A 17076-nucleotide genomic window follows, 5' to 3' on the forward strand; every position below is an offset into this window, starting at 1 on the left:
ACTCCCTGGAGTATCCTGAAATAATAAGTATGGGCCAGAATAATGAAGAAAAAAATCCCTCATAGATTTCGGAAGTAAATTTTGTTTAGCAAAATTTATGAATCTAATTGATGCCATAAGGGAAGTCCTGTTTACAATGAAGGGATATTTCAACAGTAGAAAATATACAAAATTATCAACTGTCTACATGCAAAAACAGTAATTAACTTTTAAAGGTTGCTTTTTTAATTTTTATTCTAGTATATGATGTATTTTTTTCTTGCATTTATTTTTCAAAAGGAAGTATTGGTATTTGCTTGTTTATTTTAAAAACTGTTAGTTTGATTTTCAGGTCTCAGTCATGCCAATCTCTAAAGTTTATGCAAGACAGATCTTTGATAGTCGTGGTAATCCTACAGTGGAAGTAGACATCACTACAGAAAAAGGTAAATATTATTATTGTTGTTGTTGTTGTTGTGTAGCTCAGTGGAAGTGGCGCTTGCTTTCTCTGCGCTTCGCCACTCGAAGTTAGACCTAGGTTCTAGTCTAGTTGCTGACTGGAGGAACTTTTTCTAAGCCTATCTTCGACCGGTTTCCGAGTTAGTCGATCTCTGGCACAGGCAAACAGGTTTTTCCTCCTGGAAACTCAGGTTTTTCGCCCTGTAAACTCAAGAAAATCGACCGTAGTACCCACATTATTTCAGACAGTAACATATCTTGTTAGGGTTAGGTACCAAGAGATGGCAGCACTTGTTTGCCAACCTCTTCATCAGTGGCTGCTATAATTAGTGATAGACATGGGCTAGCTATCTCTGATTGACTACCGATGGAGATTGAACAGCCCACTCAGTCTCCAAAAAGCAAGATAAGGTATAAAGGCCTCAACCTACTCCCTATTAGGGAATAAAAGGCGTTAGCTGATTTATCTTTTGTTGTTATTAATAATACTCAAGGAGTATGAACATTACATACAGTACAATATAATAAATTTAGTTTAATCCTTTATCCAAGTGTGAGCAAACAAAGTTTGCACCTGAAAGTATCTTCAGGACTGGGGTAAGGTGGTACAACACCGGGCAACTCGTTGCAAAGGTGGAGCAAGAAAACATCACTCCTATCTCAGTATCTCCCATAATGCAAAACACATCTCCTTGCAGATATGTATAATGTTATGCATTAAGGAAGGGCCACTACCCAGACTAGTTTCGACCTTTATTGAGGTCTCTTCAGTGGAAGCCAGGCCCAAGTGGAGATACCAGGCAGAAGCATTAGCAAGGTCATATCTACCTATATTATAGTCTAACCAAGTGAAAAATAAACTTTCATACAGTACAATAATGAGACCTTTTGAAGAAATGCTAGGAACTGTGTGAGACATAAAGATGAAATTAATAGCAGTGATAGAAGCGCAAGAAAACCTCTAGCGCAAAAATGAAGAATTGCAGAAAGAGGTAAATACCCTCAAGTGCCAAGTTGAGCACATATTACAAAAATAATGAATAAAAGAACTTCAAATAGAGGGAATACCAAAAGAAAAGATAGAAGATTTAAGCAACTGATTAGCACCAAAATTGATATTCCTCTCACAACCACAGACATCTCCTCTGCTAACTGAAGCCCACAAAAACAGACTGCCTCCAATCATTGTTGTCATTTTACCAGCAGACTTCTGCTGATAAAAAGACTGCATTTTAGCAGCAAGCAAGAAAACAAGGCTGACAACATCGATCCTAACTGACAAGAAACATTCCAACACCAATCTATGTATCTGAACACTGGACACCATACTTTAAAAATATTTTATACCAGGCAAGGAAAACAAAAACAGAGAAAAACTACAAGTTGTTCCTGTGGAGTAATAAGGATTCACACATATATTTATGAGACAGAATGAAAGCGCTTGAGTTTATATACTTGCATGAGAATCCGACCTGTGCAGCCTACCAATATAATACATTAACTCTCCCCATCATTAAGAAAAGATTTAAAATTATTTTAAAAACCATATCATGGAGATCTCAAATCTAGGCAAACATATCCAGTCAGAAAATATAAATTTCAAGTCTTTGAAGAAATGGACAGACAACATTTTCACCAATACCAATTTCACTATCATACACACAAATATAAGAAGTATAAAGAAACACTGGCTTACATTGATAACGCTGCTCAACTACACCTTGACAAACATAGATGTACTAATACTGACCGAAGCTGCCATAAATGACACCAAAACTTATGCATACTACATTAATAATTACCAGACCTACAACTTATGTAGACCAAACAAAAGAGGAGGTGGCATTGTGGTATTCATCAAGAAAAATAGTGTGACCAAAAAACACTCATTTGAACATGTGGAAACAAGGGTTACTACATTTTGTAGACTGCGTTATATCGAAACTACGTTGTATAAGTACATACCGCGTTATACGAGGGTTACCTGTTGCCTAAATATTACAAAGCTCTGTCATTTTCTGAGAGGTAATGTAAAGTGGTGTACCGAATTGTACACATGGTTAGTACAGATTTGTAAAATTGTAAAGTTTCATTGTTACTGTCAATTTTTTTACTTGAATTATTATTGTGAAAAGTGAAATGAATGCATTTAGCATTATTTATTGCATGTTAACAAAAAAAAAGTAATTGTTAATGTGAATTGTAAGTAAAAATAAATTGTAAAATTAAAATGTAAATGACAAAATGCAAAAATAGCTGTTTAAATGTTTTAATGTAAAACTAACTGTAAATTGTTTGTTAGGATTACTATCAATTTTAACATTAATTATAGTTGTACATGGTCTTAATCATAATAATTTTAATAACATGTAACAAAATGTATCTTATGCTCATGTAATTTCTTTGAAAGATGATAAACTGTGTTTAAAAAAAAAACAGGCAACTACAAGTAGTCCATCGAAGAAGGTCCTAAACTTCTTGCCAAGAACTATCCAACATTTTCGCAGTATCTATCATTCTTTGCTTGGAACTCATTCACAATGATGGCACCCACAACAGACTCTGGGAACGTATTCTACTCATTCACTGCTCTCCAGGCAAAAAACTTAGTTCTAACACCCTTACTCAGTTCCCATGGATGGCCCCTATTCCTCTAACCACAAGACCTGTTCTGAAAAATTTCCTTGGAGTTAATCTTGTAAAAACCCTTCAGCAATTTGTATGTCTCAATCATATCGCCCCTTTTCCACCTATCAACCAGTTTCTGTAACCCACAAATCTTCTACTCATACAGTTCATTCCATAGACCTACTACCATCATGTCACTCTCCTCTGGATCTTCTCCACCTCCTCCTCATCACCAAGAAACCCTGGCAGTTTCTTGTGACTGTCGTCAACATTATTAGGGCAAGAGGATTGAATCATCGTCAATTCCAAGAATTTTTTTACCCAAGAGTGCAAAGCAGATCGTGGTGATGTGGTTTATTATAGTGATGTTCATTGGTTAAGCAGAGGGAAGGGTCTTAAAAAAGTCTTTGACTTTAGGAGCGAAATACAGCAGTTCATGCAAACCAAGGGGAATCCAATATTTAACGATCCAAAGTGGGTGACAGACTTTGCCTTTGTGACCAACATCTCGTTGCATATGAATGACCTAAATACACGGCTACAATCCAAAGATCAACTGGTGCATACGCTGTTTGATCACATCAAAGCTTTTGTGGCCAAGCTCAAACTTTGGGAGGCACAACTCGCGAAAAAAGACTTAACTCATTTTCAACTCCTTGCCGAGTCCAACTGTTAGTCTCGTGATGAATAAGCTACAAAATTAGCCATGTTACGAAGTGAGTTCGAAGAGAGAGATTTAGTGATTTTCATAACCAACAGTGTTCTTTAGATTTATTTTCAATGCCATTCAGTGTTAATGCTGCCGAAATGCCAGGCTCAGTACAAATAGAGCTTCTTGAACTCCAAAACAACTCTTCTTTGAAAGGAAAATTATTCAATGTGCCCTTGCTTATATTTTACAAAGACTACATTTCTGAGGATGCATTCTCTAATTTTCGCCAGCATGCTTTGAAGATGTGCACATTGTTAGGAAGCACATAATTATGTGAGCAACATTATTATGGCAAGACATTGATTCCAACATTGCCAAGTTGCCCATTGACATTATAAAAAATGAATGTTTTCTTCATTAAATTACCTTTTTTTCAAGTATTGATTATATTTTCTTATGAACCGACCCCTACATATGCTCTTAAAGCTGAGTTTTTGTTTTTTTATAGGATTTCATGTAAAGTATCAAATGCACAGCTTTCCTTGTGAATCTGGAAAGCATCTTACAATTCTAAATACCCCAATGTAGCTTAGTGACCCATGGGGCTTCATTGAAATTTTTGATGCAGCCCACTCTGCTTGAAAGGATGAAGACCCCTGATCTACACCAATGCCATCTGCTGCCAACCACCACAACTGATATTTTCACAGACAATCGCAAACATCCATGCCTATAGCAGGATTCGAACCCACAGCCTTTTGGTTGGAGAGCACATATGCTGACCACTCAGCCAACCAGGCTGGCAAAATTAGAAAGATTAGACAGGATTCGAACCCAGCTATTTCGAATTGAAGGACAAATGTTGTGTTCTCCTCACTACCGTGCGACAGAGATGACTTTGCTATGGATTTTATGGATTTTACCCACTCTCATACAATAAATAAATGAAGAACATAAATCTTATATCCAGTTCTATGAACCTGAAACAATCTACCTTGGCTGAGCATGCCATCTCAATAAGTCTTGTGGGGGGGGGTCTACAAAAGAGTAGATTCCTTGTATGTCTACACAAAGAAAATTGAGATTTTTTTTTTCTTTATCCTAATTTTAAATACATCGGTTGGCCTTCATTTATCTCCTCTATGACAGCTAATGTTAACACTCCTTTAATATTTTGCCTCTTTGATAAGGCCACACCTAGATTATTGTGTGCAGATCTGGTCTCCCAGGTTCCAAGGGGATAAAGAAGTTGTGGAAAGGGTGCAAAGAAGAGTTATAAAGATTATATCCAGATTATCGGATTTAGAATATGAGGACAGATTGCAAGTATGTGGATTGCAGACTCTGGTTAACAGGAGAAAGAAAGGTGATATGATAGAGGTCTATAAACTTTTGAATGGATGTTATAGGACATAGATGGCGAACCTATGGCACGTTCGAGAATTTTGCTGGCACATCAACGATTTACAGGTGATATCCTTGTTATACACTTATAAATTATTCAACCTTTTTTTTTTTTTTTTTAATTGTTACAATACGTACAAGTAAAATTTTGTTTTACACCAGAGAGCAGCTACGAAGATAGCTGCTCTCTTTTGAACAGCTATCTCATTTCATCTAGCACAGGAACTCACACATGCATTATATGGCATATTTCAATTCATGGTAGAATTTTAATCGAAGTTAGCAGCCTTTGTGATCTGTCATAATGACATCGAGAATTTAAAATGCAATAAAACAAACACTTATTTCATGTAATTGAAAAATTGGACAAGAGTTTTTAGTTAGATACTGTGTTTCTAGTGCAACATATGGTTTTGCTTGAGTCTATACAGCGTAGTTTCTGTGAAAGGGGACATGTGATCCATTAGTTAGCGCCGTTTTTATTACAGCTGTCTCTAATTGCACTATCTGCTGAGAAATATATTACATAGACTTCAAAAGCCTGGGTACCTTAATCAGGGATACAATAAAACTACAGTACTTGTTTTTCTTGCATCTGCAGTATAATGGCTGTTGGGGAGGGCATGTTATTAACCGCAAGGAGTGAGTTACTGTTGCGTCGCCCCAACGTGAACATGTTTAAACATTTTTCGTGTGCGAGGCTTATGCAACACTTTTTATGTATTTTTTCGTAAAGTAAAATCAGGGGTGCCAGTTATACGTGAGGGCGAGTTTTCAAGTAAATATGGTAAGTGCTTTGCCGACAAGTTGACATCCTTCTGCTGCATCCCTTGCTCAGTTAACTTCATGGTGAGTTACAAGGCATAAATATTTTTCTCACTACTGTTTTTTTTTTTTTTTTTCCAAACCAACATAATGAAAATCAATTTTAAACTGAATAACATTCTAAATTAATATTATAAATGAAATAAAATATTATTTATAAAATTATAAATAAATAAAAGTTAGATTAATTTTCTATTAATTTTTCCCCTATTAAAAACTGCCCAGCACGTCAGCAACTCGATTTGTAAATTTTTGGCACGCACACGTAAAAAGGTTCACCACCACTGTTATAGGATATCATCTGATGAAATTTTTCGTTATACGGAAGGTGGGGAGAAAACACGAGGGCATCGATGTAAATTAAATTTGTTCACAGTCAAGAAAGAGGTAAAAGCTAGGTTTTGCTCCCAGAGAAGAATGAGCGAGTGGAATAATTTGCCCTTAGGGGGTAGTGAGTGCATCTAGTGTGAATGAATTTAACGGAAGGTATGATAGCTGGTTTGGGTGATTTATAGCTTCCCTCGGTGAGTTCTTGACTCCCTGGCCGTCTCAGATGATAATAATATACTTTTTTTTTTTTAAGGAATTTTTTCTTGACACTTTGTCTTACTTCAGCTGTGATGGCAATTTTTAAAATTCTTCTGTAATTTTGCATGTATTGCATTATTATTATATCACACCTCCAGAGAGTCCGAAGACTCATCGAGGGAGGGCATCAACTCTAAAACTCCTTGTCTCACTACTCCACCAACCTTCATCATCTAACACCAACGCCATCTACCACCGACTACCACCACTAGTGCTTTCACAGACAATCACAACCATCCATTCCCGTGGCGGGATTCGAACCCGCAGCCTTTTGGCTGGAGAGTGGATACACTAACCACTCTGCCAACCAGGCCGGCATGTTCCTTTATTCAGTTGTACTGAGAATGCTTTTGATACTAATGCAAAGGTTTCCATTTGTTAAATATTAATTAACATTGGTCATCCATCTAATTTTTTGTAACTGTGTGTATATATATATATATATATATATTCTATAATATTGAATAATATAATATTCCTACTTAATTCCTACTTTTTAGGCTACTCAAAAAAGACTATAGACAAATTATTGTTTAACCCTCTTCAGTGACGTAACGAAGATACCACTATTTCTAAAGGCAGTATGTCTATGCTATATATTAGTTTCATATCCCCGAAATTAGCTGAAGTTCTAAGGAAATATAACATCAAGACGTTCTCACAACCCTTCCGAAACTATGAATCTTAAGTCGTCCTTAAACACAATAATCTCAAATATACTGATGTTTATAAGATTCATTGCGACTGCAGTAAACCATACTTTCGACAGACAGACAGAAATCAGTCGAACTGCATTTAGAAGAACATCAACGAGACATCATTTTGTCTAGCCATGTTCTATTTTCAGCTAATTCGAATGAAGAAAACTTTCAACATCAGGTACTCTGGGATAGAACTGACAATATTCGCTGATGTTGTGATGAGATAGAGAGAAAAATTATAGAATCTAAGGAAATAATACTCAACCCGATCCATATTAACAACAATCTAAGATATAGCCTACCGGACTCTCACAGCTCTATTATTCATTTTTGGCATGCTCGAGATCTCATGTGCACACATGAGCAAAATAATACAACCAGAGTTTGTTCTTATTTTTGAAACTGAGCCATAATCTCTACAGTTTGTTTGATATGTCTCTTAGTTTTGTTTTTAAAATACCGGTTCCTTTCCAGTTTTGATGGTATTTATCGGTTGTGCACCTGAAGAAGTCTAGTCTTAGAAGAAACTAGTAGTGCAAATAAAGTTTTTATTTTAACCTCGGTTCAAGTCATTCAATATTATAGAATATGTTACGAAATCGAGTAAATTGTCAAATGAACATATATACATATATATACATACCTATTCTTAATCTGTAGCTAGAAATTCAAATGTTGAAAAGAATGCTAACCTAGTAAGAAAATAATTATTCTCCTTTTCAAGGCTTTTATAAGATCTCATCTGGACTACTGCATGCAGATATGGAGACAAATCACCAGATTGTCTTCAACTTGTGAATTTTATTATGCGTATAGTAACATTTCAGTTACTTCTCAATTACAATTATTTATTTTAAATAACTGAATATGTCATTTCTGATTATCTCTAACTTGTATGCTTTTGTGCATTGATGTTTAGGCTTATTTAGAGCTGCTGTACCAAGTGGTGCTTCAACTGGTATTTATGAAGCACTAGAAATGAGAGATAATGATAAAAATGCATATCATGGTAAAGGTGTCCAGAAAGCTATAGATAATGTCAACCAAGTTATTGCACCTGCACTTGTGCAAAAGGTAAGAATAACTTTTTTTTGTTATTGTATTCAAATTTGTTAATCTTATTATCCTCTGTCACTCTCCACAAAAAAAATTATACTTTTTTTTTTCATGGATTCATTTAAAATTAATAAAGTTTCAATCTCTGAATTTTTAATTTTCTGCATAAAAATAATCAAAATTCTTCTGAAATTTTTATTCAGAAAATTAAAAATTCAGAGATTTTAAATGAATCCATGAAAAAATGTATAATTAGTAACTCTGTTTTAATATTAGGCTTGATGGGTTAGTGGAAATTTTAATTGTAGAGATGTCAACTGTCAGAGAAATTGCTGATACTTTAATAACATTCAAAAAATGCAGCTACAATGAACAAAACTTTGTGCAGTTTACCCTTAAACAATGATTGGGGGGTGGGGGGGAGTTAGGGGGCACTGACCCCCTGAGCAGTCGAAAATCCACGTATACTTTTTACTCCCCAAAATCTTAACTACTAATAGCCTACTGTTGACCAGAAGCCTTACTGATAACACAAACAGTCGATTAACACATGTTTTGTATGTTATATATCATATACTGTATTCTTATAATAAAGTGAGCTAGAGAAGAGAAAATGTTAAGTAAATCATAAGGAAGAGAAAATACATTTAAAATACTGTATTGTATTTATTGATACCGTACGCTTACATTCTTTGTTTATAAGATGAATCATCTGTCAGAACCTACATCAATGTTGTCTTACATGATACAAAACACTGTAGATGTTATACATATTACTAACACTAGACATTAAAAATGAAAAGATAATGTGAAAAAGAAATTCATATTTATTTACAGGTATAATGATTCATGCATTGATAACGAAGCATCAGCAGTGTGATTGCTTTATGGTAGCCTTGCGTAATCAGTATGATTGCTTCACAATAGCTTAGCCACCTATACACCAATGAATGAATCGTTATAATTTTCAATTTATGCCAATTAATTTAATTTAACAAATTAATTAACAGTTAATTATCACATTATATAAAATAGTCCAATTATCATAAATCTCCAACAACTTTTCCAATATAATTATTGAAAAAAATCTGCTTATAAGTGGACCTGCACATTTCAAACCAGTGTTGTTCAAGAGTCAACTGTAGATTGAAACAAATGACTTTGTCTATTCTTCAACAATCAACAGTGGGGAAGATTAGATGGCTTCTAATTATCCAACTAGCCCTGTGCTTCTTTACTATGTCTGCTATTAGTATCTTATAGCTGTATTTAAGTTTTTTTTAATGCATAGGTAGTTTTTTGTAAGGTTTCAATATTGCATATTTAGTCAATATTGAATATTTGACTAGAAAAGTATATTTTCATATTCTCTGAATTTGCTTTTCAGAATATGCATCTTTATTTTCTTGAAAATATTGAGCCTCTGAAAAATAAAAGAATTATTCCCCATAATTATCATCTCGGTAGAGATAAAATGCTGTTAATTGTTCCAACAGAAGTATTCATCATAATGTTGTAATAGATTTCGTGGTATGATATGAACACAGATAGATAAGAAAATAACTATTTATTAACTTAGAAGCTAATATTTCGCTGGTATTATATCCAGCATCTTCAGAGCACACAACACAAAGTTTGTTACAAAAGCAAGACAACCACAATCCGGTGTAACAGTGGGGCTAGTATAAGTAATTGCAGCGTGCTAACACAAGACTAAAGTTCTAATATGGCGCTATCTAAGTAAAAAAAAAAAAAAAAAAAGTTCAAAGTTTTGAAATAGTAGTCCAAATGATAGTCTTAGAAAGTTTTAAAAAATCAAATAAAATAAAAGTAATAAATATTAATTTGGTCTTAGGATGACTGTCTCCCAAATCTTTGGTAGATTTATACAGCCATACTTGTTAAGGTTTGGAGTATGTTTTAAGGCTTCTGTTGATTCCAGGAACAACCTCTCTGACTTGTAGAAGCTTCTGTGCATTACTTTTGTTTCTTTCCAATTGATCCTGTGTGCAGGGGGTATCCAAAGCATGGTCTGCCAGACCTGACTTGCCATAGTGAAAGTGCCGGATATATTTTTTGTGTTCACTGAGGTGGATATCCACAGTTCTTCCTGTCTGTCTGTAGTAATCTTGATGGCAATAAGGCACTTCATAGACTCCTGGATTTGTCCTTAGGTGAACGGATGAGAGTTGCTAATTTTACATAAGGTTTGAATACTCTGCATAGTTGGTGTTTGTTAAGCACCCTAGATATCTTTTCAGGTGTGCCTTTATTATGCCCATAACCGGATTGTGGTTGTCTTACTTTTGTAACAAACTTTGTGTTGTGTGCTCTGAAGATGCTGGATATAATACCAGCAAAATATTAGCTTCTAAGTTAATAAATAGTTATTTTCTTATCTATCTGTGTTCATATCATACCATGAAATCTATTACAACATGTCTGACGAACACATGTCTATCCACCTGTATTCATCATAATGTAAAAATATCAGTCTATTTGTCACTAAATCCAAGGAGCTGTTTATTTGATCATTGATTGTTATTATTATACATCTTTTAATGTGTTTTAAATGTGAATGATGTTATCTACTGATGCAACAAAAGTATACAATTGTGATTATACATGTGTTTGGACAAGTTAGTACCCCTCTTCCCCTTGAAATTGGAAGGAAATATTTATAAAATTTTTATATTACCAAAGGGAAATTGTAATCTTATTAAAAATTAATAAAAAAATTTAAATATATTTTTATAAATATAATTAATAAAACAAAAGATGAAAAAATTCGAATCATGTTTGATGTGTGATTTACAAATGTGGTAGTGTTGTTATTAACTATACCAGTTTCTTAAATTAACTGAAAAAATTAGCTGAATTAATCAATAAGATAAAAAAAATGCTTTCAATGGAAGGGGGTTACTCTTATGTGATAGTAATCTAGTTTTTTACCTAGAGATCTTAAAAATCATAACTGGTAGCTTAATGAAGAGCCCTTCATTGAGAATGGAAGATCTAATAAATTGATTAGTAGGATTTGCTGATGTTGGTATTTGTGTAGTTAATAGGAAAGGTAATTAAGATATTAGCATAAACATTCTTGTTATTTATTATTTTAGAATTAATAATAATCAGAAATCTCTATGTTTCATTAAACTATTTAAACTAAACATATTTGGTCGTTAGAGCCTGTGTAGCTCAGTGGATGTGGCGTTTGCACACCACGGTGCTTGGCCACACGAAGGAAGACTTGGTTTCGAGTCTAGTTGGCGACTAGAGGAAATTTTTCTAAGCCTTTTTTCGACCGGTTCCCAAGTTAGTCGATCTCTGGCATGGGCAAGCGGGTTTTTCGTCCCATAAACTCAAGATAATCGACCGTAGAACCCACATTATTTCAGACATTAAATATATTGTGTTAGGGTTAGGGACCATGAGATGGCAGCACATTTGAGCCATCTCTCTTCACTGTGTACCGCTTAATTAGTGATAGCCTTGGGCCATCTACCTCTGATTGGTACCAGTGGAGATTGAACTGCCCACTCAGTCTCCAAAAGAGTTAGATAGGGCTAAATGGCCTCGCCTACTCCTCGTATAGGGGAATAAAAAGGTGTTAGCTGATTTTTTAAAAAGGTTTTTTTTTTTTTTTATATTTGGTCGTTTATATAATTCAAATACAACTTATTAATTACTGACCATTTACAAAAAACAAAACTACATTAGAGCCTACCAGTTTCACCAGCAAAACTGTCTGACTTTTTCAAGGCGTTTACAGAGACATGAAAACTAGTCAATGCAAATTGAAAGGAACATAAAAGAACAGAAGTATCTCTTCCGGCTTAGCACATCATTTCTGTACATCTAACCACACGATCGGGTGGCCAAACAGATCCATGCCATATCTGGATGACGACTACAGATATCGTTTATTCAAGGAAGCCACAATAGTGTTAATAACCAGTGGAAACCTCAACAGAAATCAGGGTGCAATCTTAAACAGTTCGTGGAAAAAACCTGCTCCTCTCTCTAAATCAATCTGAACTACAGCTAGCCAGTAATCACATTACACGTTTGCAACAAACACGCATGCGTGATAATGAATAAGAACAATAAGTCCTCTCTGTCACGTGAACGTGTGATCTTAGCTACTAGTTGGTTTACAATGTTTTTTATGTTACTTTCAATTTGCATTTACTAGTTTTCATGTCTCCGTAAACGCCTTGAAAAAGCCAGACAGTTTGCTGGCGAAACTGGTAGGCTCTAATGTAGTTTTTTGTTTTTCGTAAATGGTCAGTAATTAATAAATAAATTGTATTTGAATCAGAAATCTCCTTAGTTTTAAATAATCATTTTTCTACATAAAGAATGAGCCTGCATTGATTTCCTTTGGCTTGTCTCAGATGGAGGTGGCACGTTTGCTATTGGAAACTAGGGTGTCATTCTTCTAACAGGCAAACCAAGAACATATGCAATTGACAGATATAATGTATTGGTCTCAGTTGGTTCAGCTTTAATCCCATATGCGAGGTCTTAAGAAAGGCTTATTCTCTTAAGTCTATAGAAGGTTAAACATTTCTGTTTAACCTTCTGAAGTATTGCTGCATTTATAAGGTTCTATTGTAGCTATTTGATGCATGTTACTATTGTTATAAGCATCTTACTGATCTGGTAAGATTTACAAGTAGCTGTACCTGTTATTCACATTGGGCTGCTTTAGCAGAAAATATAAATTTTATTATTATTATGGCTATTTTTTTGCCTGTCTTCGTTTAGGAGTGTCCCTTATTTTAAATACATTGGCTCTTTTCTCAAGAATTCTTAGGGTATTATAAGTGTATTTTAAAGGTAAATATATGCAGATTAATAGAGGAAGAAATTTTGCACATACCTTGTTTGGAAGTTAGGATATCTTCTTTCTCCATACTTCTGCTGTTTACTGTTTAAAAAAAAAAAGGGGGGGGGGTTTGATAAATTATAAAACCTGGGTTTTTTTTTAAATAATATATACACATATATATATACATTCTTATATTTAAGGGTGCTTTTTGGGGAAGGGTTATATGGGAAACTGGGGCTGGAGAAATACCCGTAATAATAATGGTTTTTAAGAGGAGTAACATGGGAATTTCCCAGAAATAATACCTGTAAATTTTATTTATTTTTAAAAACAGTTCTTTTCACAGAAAGAATTCCTTCCACGTGCTTTTACTGTGTACATATCAAAGGTGCAATTAAATGAGTACTTATTTGAAATTTAAATATTCCTGTACTGTTGTACATGAAAATTTAAGCATCACAAATGCTCTTTTTTTTTTTTATTAGGAAAGAAGTTAGTCTGTGCAGTTATCATCACACAAAAACTAACTATTGTGTTTTGAGAAATTTCACTTTTCAACCATGAGAAAACAGCTATTACTCACAAACTTCATTCAGTATGTTGTACTGTATTTCCTTAATTTTACCTTGTTCTTATGAGATTTTTATCAAGTTATGCCAACCATGTCTGATGTTTGATTTCTCCCTCCTGCATGATTGTGGTCACTGATTAAGAAGCTATCTTATGAACTCCAGCTGTCCATCACATTACAAAGTTAACTTACTGCTCAAGTCCATAGTAGCCATATAGGATTTTTTACCTGTTCCTTTCATTAATCAGTCTTGTGATTTTTGAGACACTTGCAAGGTCATATTTAGCTCATTGTGAAGATTAGGAAGTGGTATTTAATTTTAACTATCACAGTATTTCAAAACTTAAATCTGTATTTTCACTGCTATGTTCCCTATCCATATCACAAGTCTGCTTTCTATACACATCCCTCTGGGTGAGTATATGACAACCTCTCATGTGGAATCTTGTCACATGGCTTGGCAAAATTCAGAAGCGTTATGGTATATCCATCTCTGCTATTACTGTCATTATAACACTTTAAGTGCTAAAACAGGATCTATATTTAACAAAGCTGTGCTTTTCTCTATAAAAGGTAACTAGCTATCCATCTCTTGATGCAGGTCCTAACCAGTTTTTTTTCAGTATTTTAATGATCACTCCAGAGATACTGGTTGGTTTATAATTAGTTGCATTAGTCCTAACTCCACCTTTTTGCAATGGAACTATCTTGCTCTCCTTTTACTCATGCTGTGACTCACTTCTCTTGCACTTTCAGCTAACCTGAGTGGTTAACATATTTGCTCTGTCTAACAATTTAGTGGGTTCAAGTTCCACAGCATGGACTGTGATTGTTTTTAGCTGATAGAATTTCTATTTTTGTTGGATGAAGTTCTTCAGTTATCATTAGTATTGCCCTTCCTCCTATGCTATTCTCTTGAAAAATACAATATCCCTTACACTCTAACTCTGTAATTATATCATTTTCTATCTACCAGGAATCATGATACGGCTCATTTTTTGGCCAGGTCAAGCTGACCAGTGGCCAAAAACCCCTTTATTTCTGATACTTCTAGTGTGTTACATATACATTCCAACTTTCCCTTGGGCCCACTGTTACCCTTGTGTAATGTCATTACCAACCAATTTTGATTTGAAACCTGGGAAACTGCTCCCCAAATGTCCATGATCATTTCTATATGCTGAAACTCATTTTTCTGAGGGATGGCCAAACACATGCTCAATTGCACTCCTCCCCCAATACCTCTGATTTCCCTGAATTTGCACTTCTAGCTTCCCACTGAACTATTTCTCCAAACATTTAACTCCAAAACCATCAGACAGTCCTTTCATCCATCAGATTCACTCCATAAATCTGTAAACTGCAATCTTCTCATTAGCAGTAATGGTCCTTCTCAATTTGACCTACCATACCATACTAAGGCAGCAGACTCCAATCTTTACTTTCTCACTCTTCATTTTCACTTCTTTGAACAACTTTCATGTCCTCTCTCATCAATTATGTCTCACCTTGTAAATCATTTGTTCCTGCCAAAAATAATCAACTCTTTCACTTCTCCCTTCTGCAAATCAAGAGCTTCATTAACATCCTTTATTTTCACACCTGGGAAACATATTTTCTTCACTTTCTCATTAAGTACACCTATTATCATCAGATCTCTATACAGTAACTTCTTTACTACCAGTTTATTGCATGTTCATACTTTTCCCATTGTCATCTCTTATGCTTCTCTGAATTTTCTTTCATACCATCTTTTTGCAATATAAGGACTTCACTGTCTTTCCAGTCAGTTCTGTGGCAGTCGAAGTGCATGATCAGAAAAAACACTTCATGCCTTTTCTCTGATTCCTTTTACAGCACTTTTTTCTCCATTTCTAAGTTTTTCAATAGCCTTCACCTTCCTGATATTTAATTTCTATGTTCTTAACAAAGTCTTCCTATGCTTGTTTAGTTGCATATTTCTTTGCTTTCTTGCAGGTTTCTCTGTATTCTCAGAGAGTACCGACTTATTTGCAAGAAACTTTCAATAATGTCTTTTTCTTCTTTTTCCTAGACTGACTATCTTTCTGAGTTCCATTGTGTACTCAGAAAGATAGTCAAATTCAGCCAGAGAGGTATGTGTCAGAATTCCATTGTTTCTGACACATACTTCTCTGGCTGAATCAGTGTTTTCTTTGGCGGTCTGCCATTAAATCTTTAAAATTTAGTTCTCAGATTCTTGCTTTAAACTTTCTTGCACAGTTTTCTTTTCATTGTTATTCAATTATATCTTGCTAAAAACTAAATTATACCATGTATATGTTATGTCTCTTTTATTGAATTATACTTTTGTGTTGTGTCAAGGTGGACCTTTCTTGATCAGTCTCAGGTCTTTTTTCATGAAGATCGGGAATAATAAAAATTAAATATGTTTCTTGGTGTGGATATCCTTACCCCTCCATATGTGATTAGCTAATTTTTCATTTGAAATGCTTTAATAAAAATTCTATAAAAATTTTATTTTGGTTGTTAAAGTAAGTTAAAGTTAAAGTTTGGTTGTTAAAATTTTATTTTATTTTTCTCTTCCATTTCAGAATTTTGAAGCTACCGATCAGGCTACAATTGATCAGTTCATGTTGGATATGGATGGAACAGAAAATAAATGTATGTACTTTCAATTTTATTCAGTAGGCAGGTCATATAATTCTTAATTATTAAAATGCTTTCTTTCTTACTTTTGTTGGTCCTCCTTTTCTATCATCTTCCACTCTTTTTCTTTCTTTTTTTTTTAAAATGACTATAATAGTTGAACTTCTCAATCAGGATATGTTTATAATGAACATTACCTGATCAAGTAACAAAAAATTAAAAATGCTCCAACCTTAAAAACAACGCTTTTGGTAAGCCTGCATGCAAGAATAATGGGAGATTGATAAGGAGATGGGGTCCTTATCGATCTCCCATTATTCTTGCATGCAGGCTTACCAAAAGCGTTGTTTTTAAGGGGGGGGGTGAGAATCTGTTATTCAATTAGTAGTTGTGATGTGTAAAGTTAACTGCTCCCTGTAATGTTCTTATACGTTTTGGTAAAAAACAGTAGAGGATCTGTGGTTCCAGTTTGGGTAAACAGTTTCTTTTAAAAAATATACTTGCATATACTATGCTAATATTAAAATAAAAAAGTTTGGACTAACCTTCCAGTTGTGAAAACAATGTTCTAACAAGATAGTGGTTAGTTATAATTGTGAGGCAGCTGTATTTGTAGAGGAGTATCACCTAGACCAAGGGGATGTACAGTTTTGAAAAAGCTTAGGAACCCTATTAACCCTATTCAGTTACTAGTATCAGTAATAAATGTTCACTAATAATAAAGGCTAAAACTGTGAATTTTTATTAGTTG

At 34.3% G+C, this 17076-nt stretch overlaps 1 protein-coding gene across 2 annotated transcripts in view; it reads left to right on the forward strand.

The window, feature by feature from the left end:
* Eno (alpha-enolase) overlaps positions 1-17076 on the forward strand; it is a 114661-nt gene that overhangs the window by 21095 nt on the left and 76490 nt on the right. Inside the window, exons 2-4 of one of the 2 annotated variants that reach the window (XM_090408049.1) lie at positions 332-425; positions 8156-8310; positions 16271-16340. In XM_090408049.1, coding sequence (XP_090264175.1) covers positions 341-425; positions 8156-8310; positions 16271-16340 — 310 coding nt within the window. In that variant the 5' untranslated portion in view covers positions 332-340. Of the gene's footprint in view, positions 1-319; positions 426-8155; positions 8311-16270; positions 16341-17076 lie in introns of both variants that reach the window. The other variant, XM_090408050.1, reaches the window with a different exon arrangement.

The sequence above is a fragment of the Typopeltis vanoorti genome, chromosome 18 (genome assembly GCF_054136105.1).
Source record: "Typopeltis vanoorti isolate ZY-2024b chromosome 18, IOZ_Tvanoo_1.0, whole genome shotgun sequence".
In the NCBI taxonomy this organism is placed as follows: Eukaryota; Metazoa; Arthropoda; class Arachnida; order Uropygi; family Thelyphonidae; genus Typopeltis; species Typopeltis vanoorti.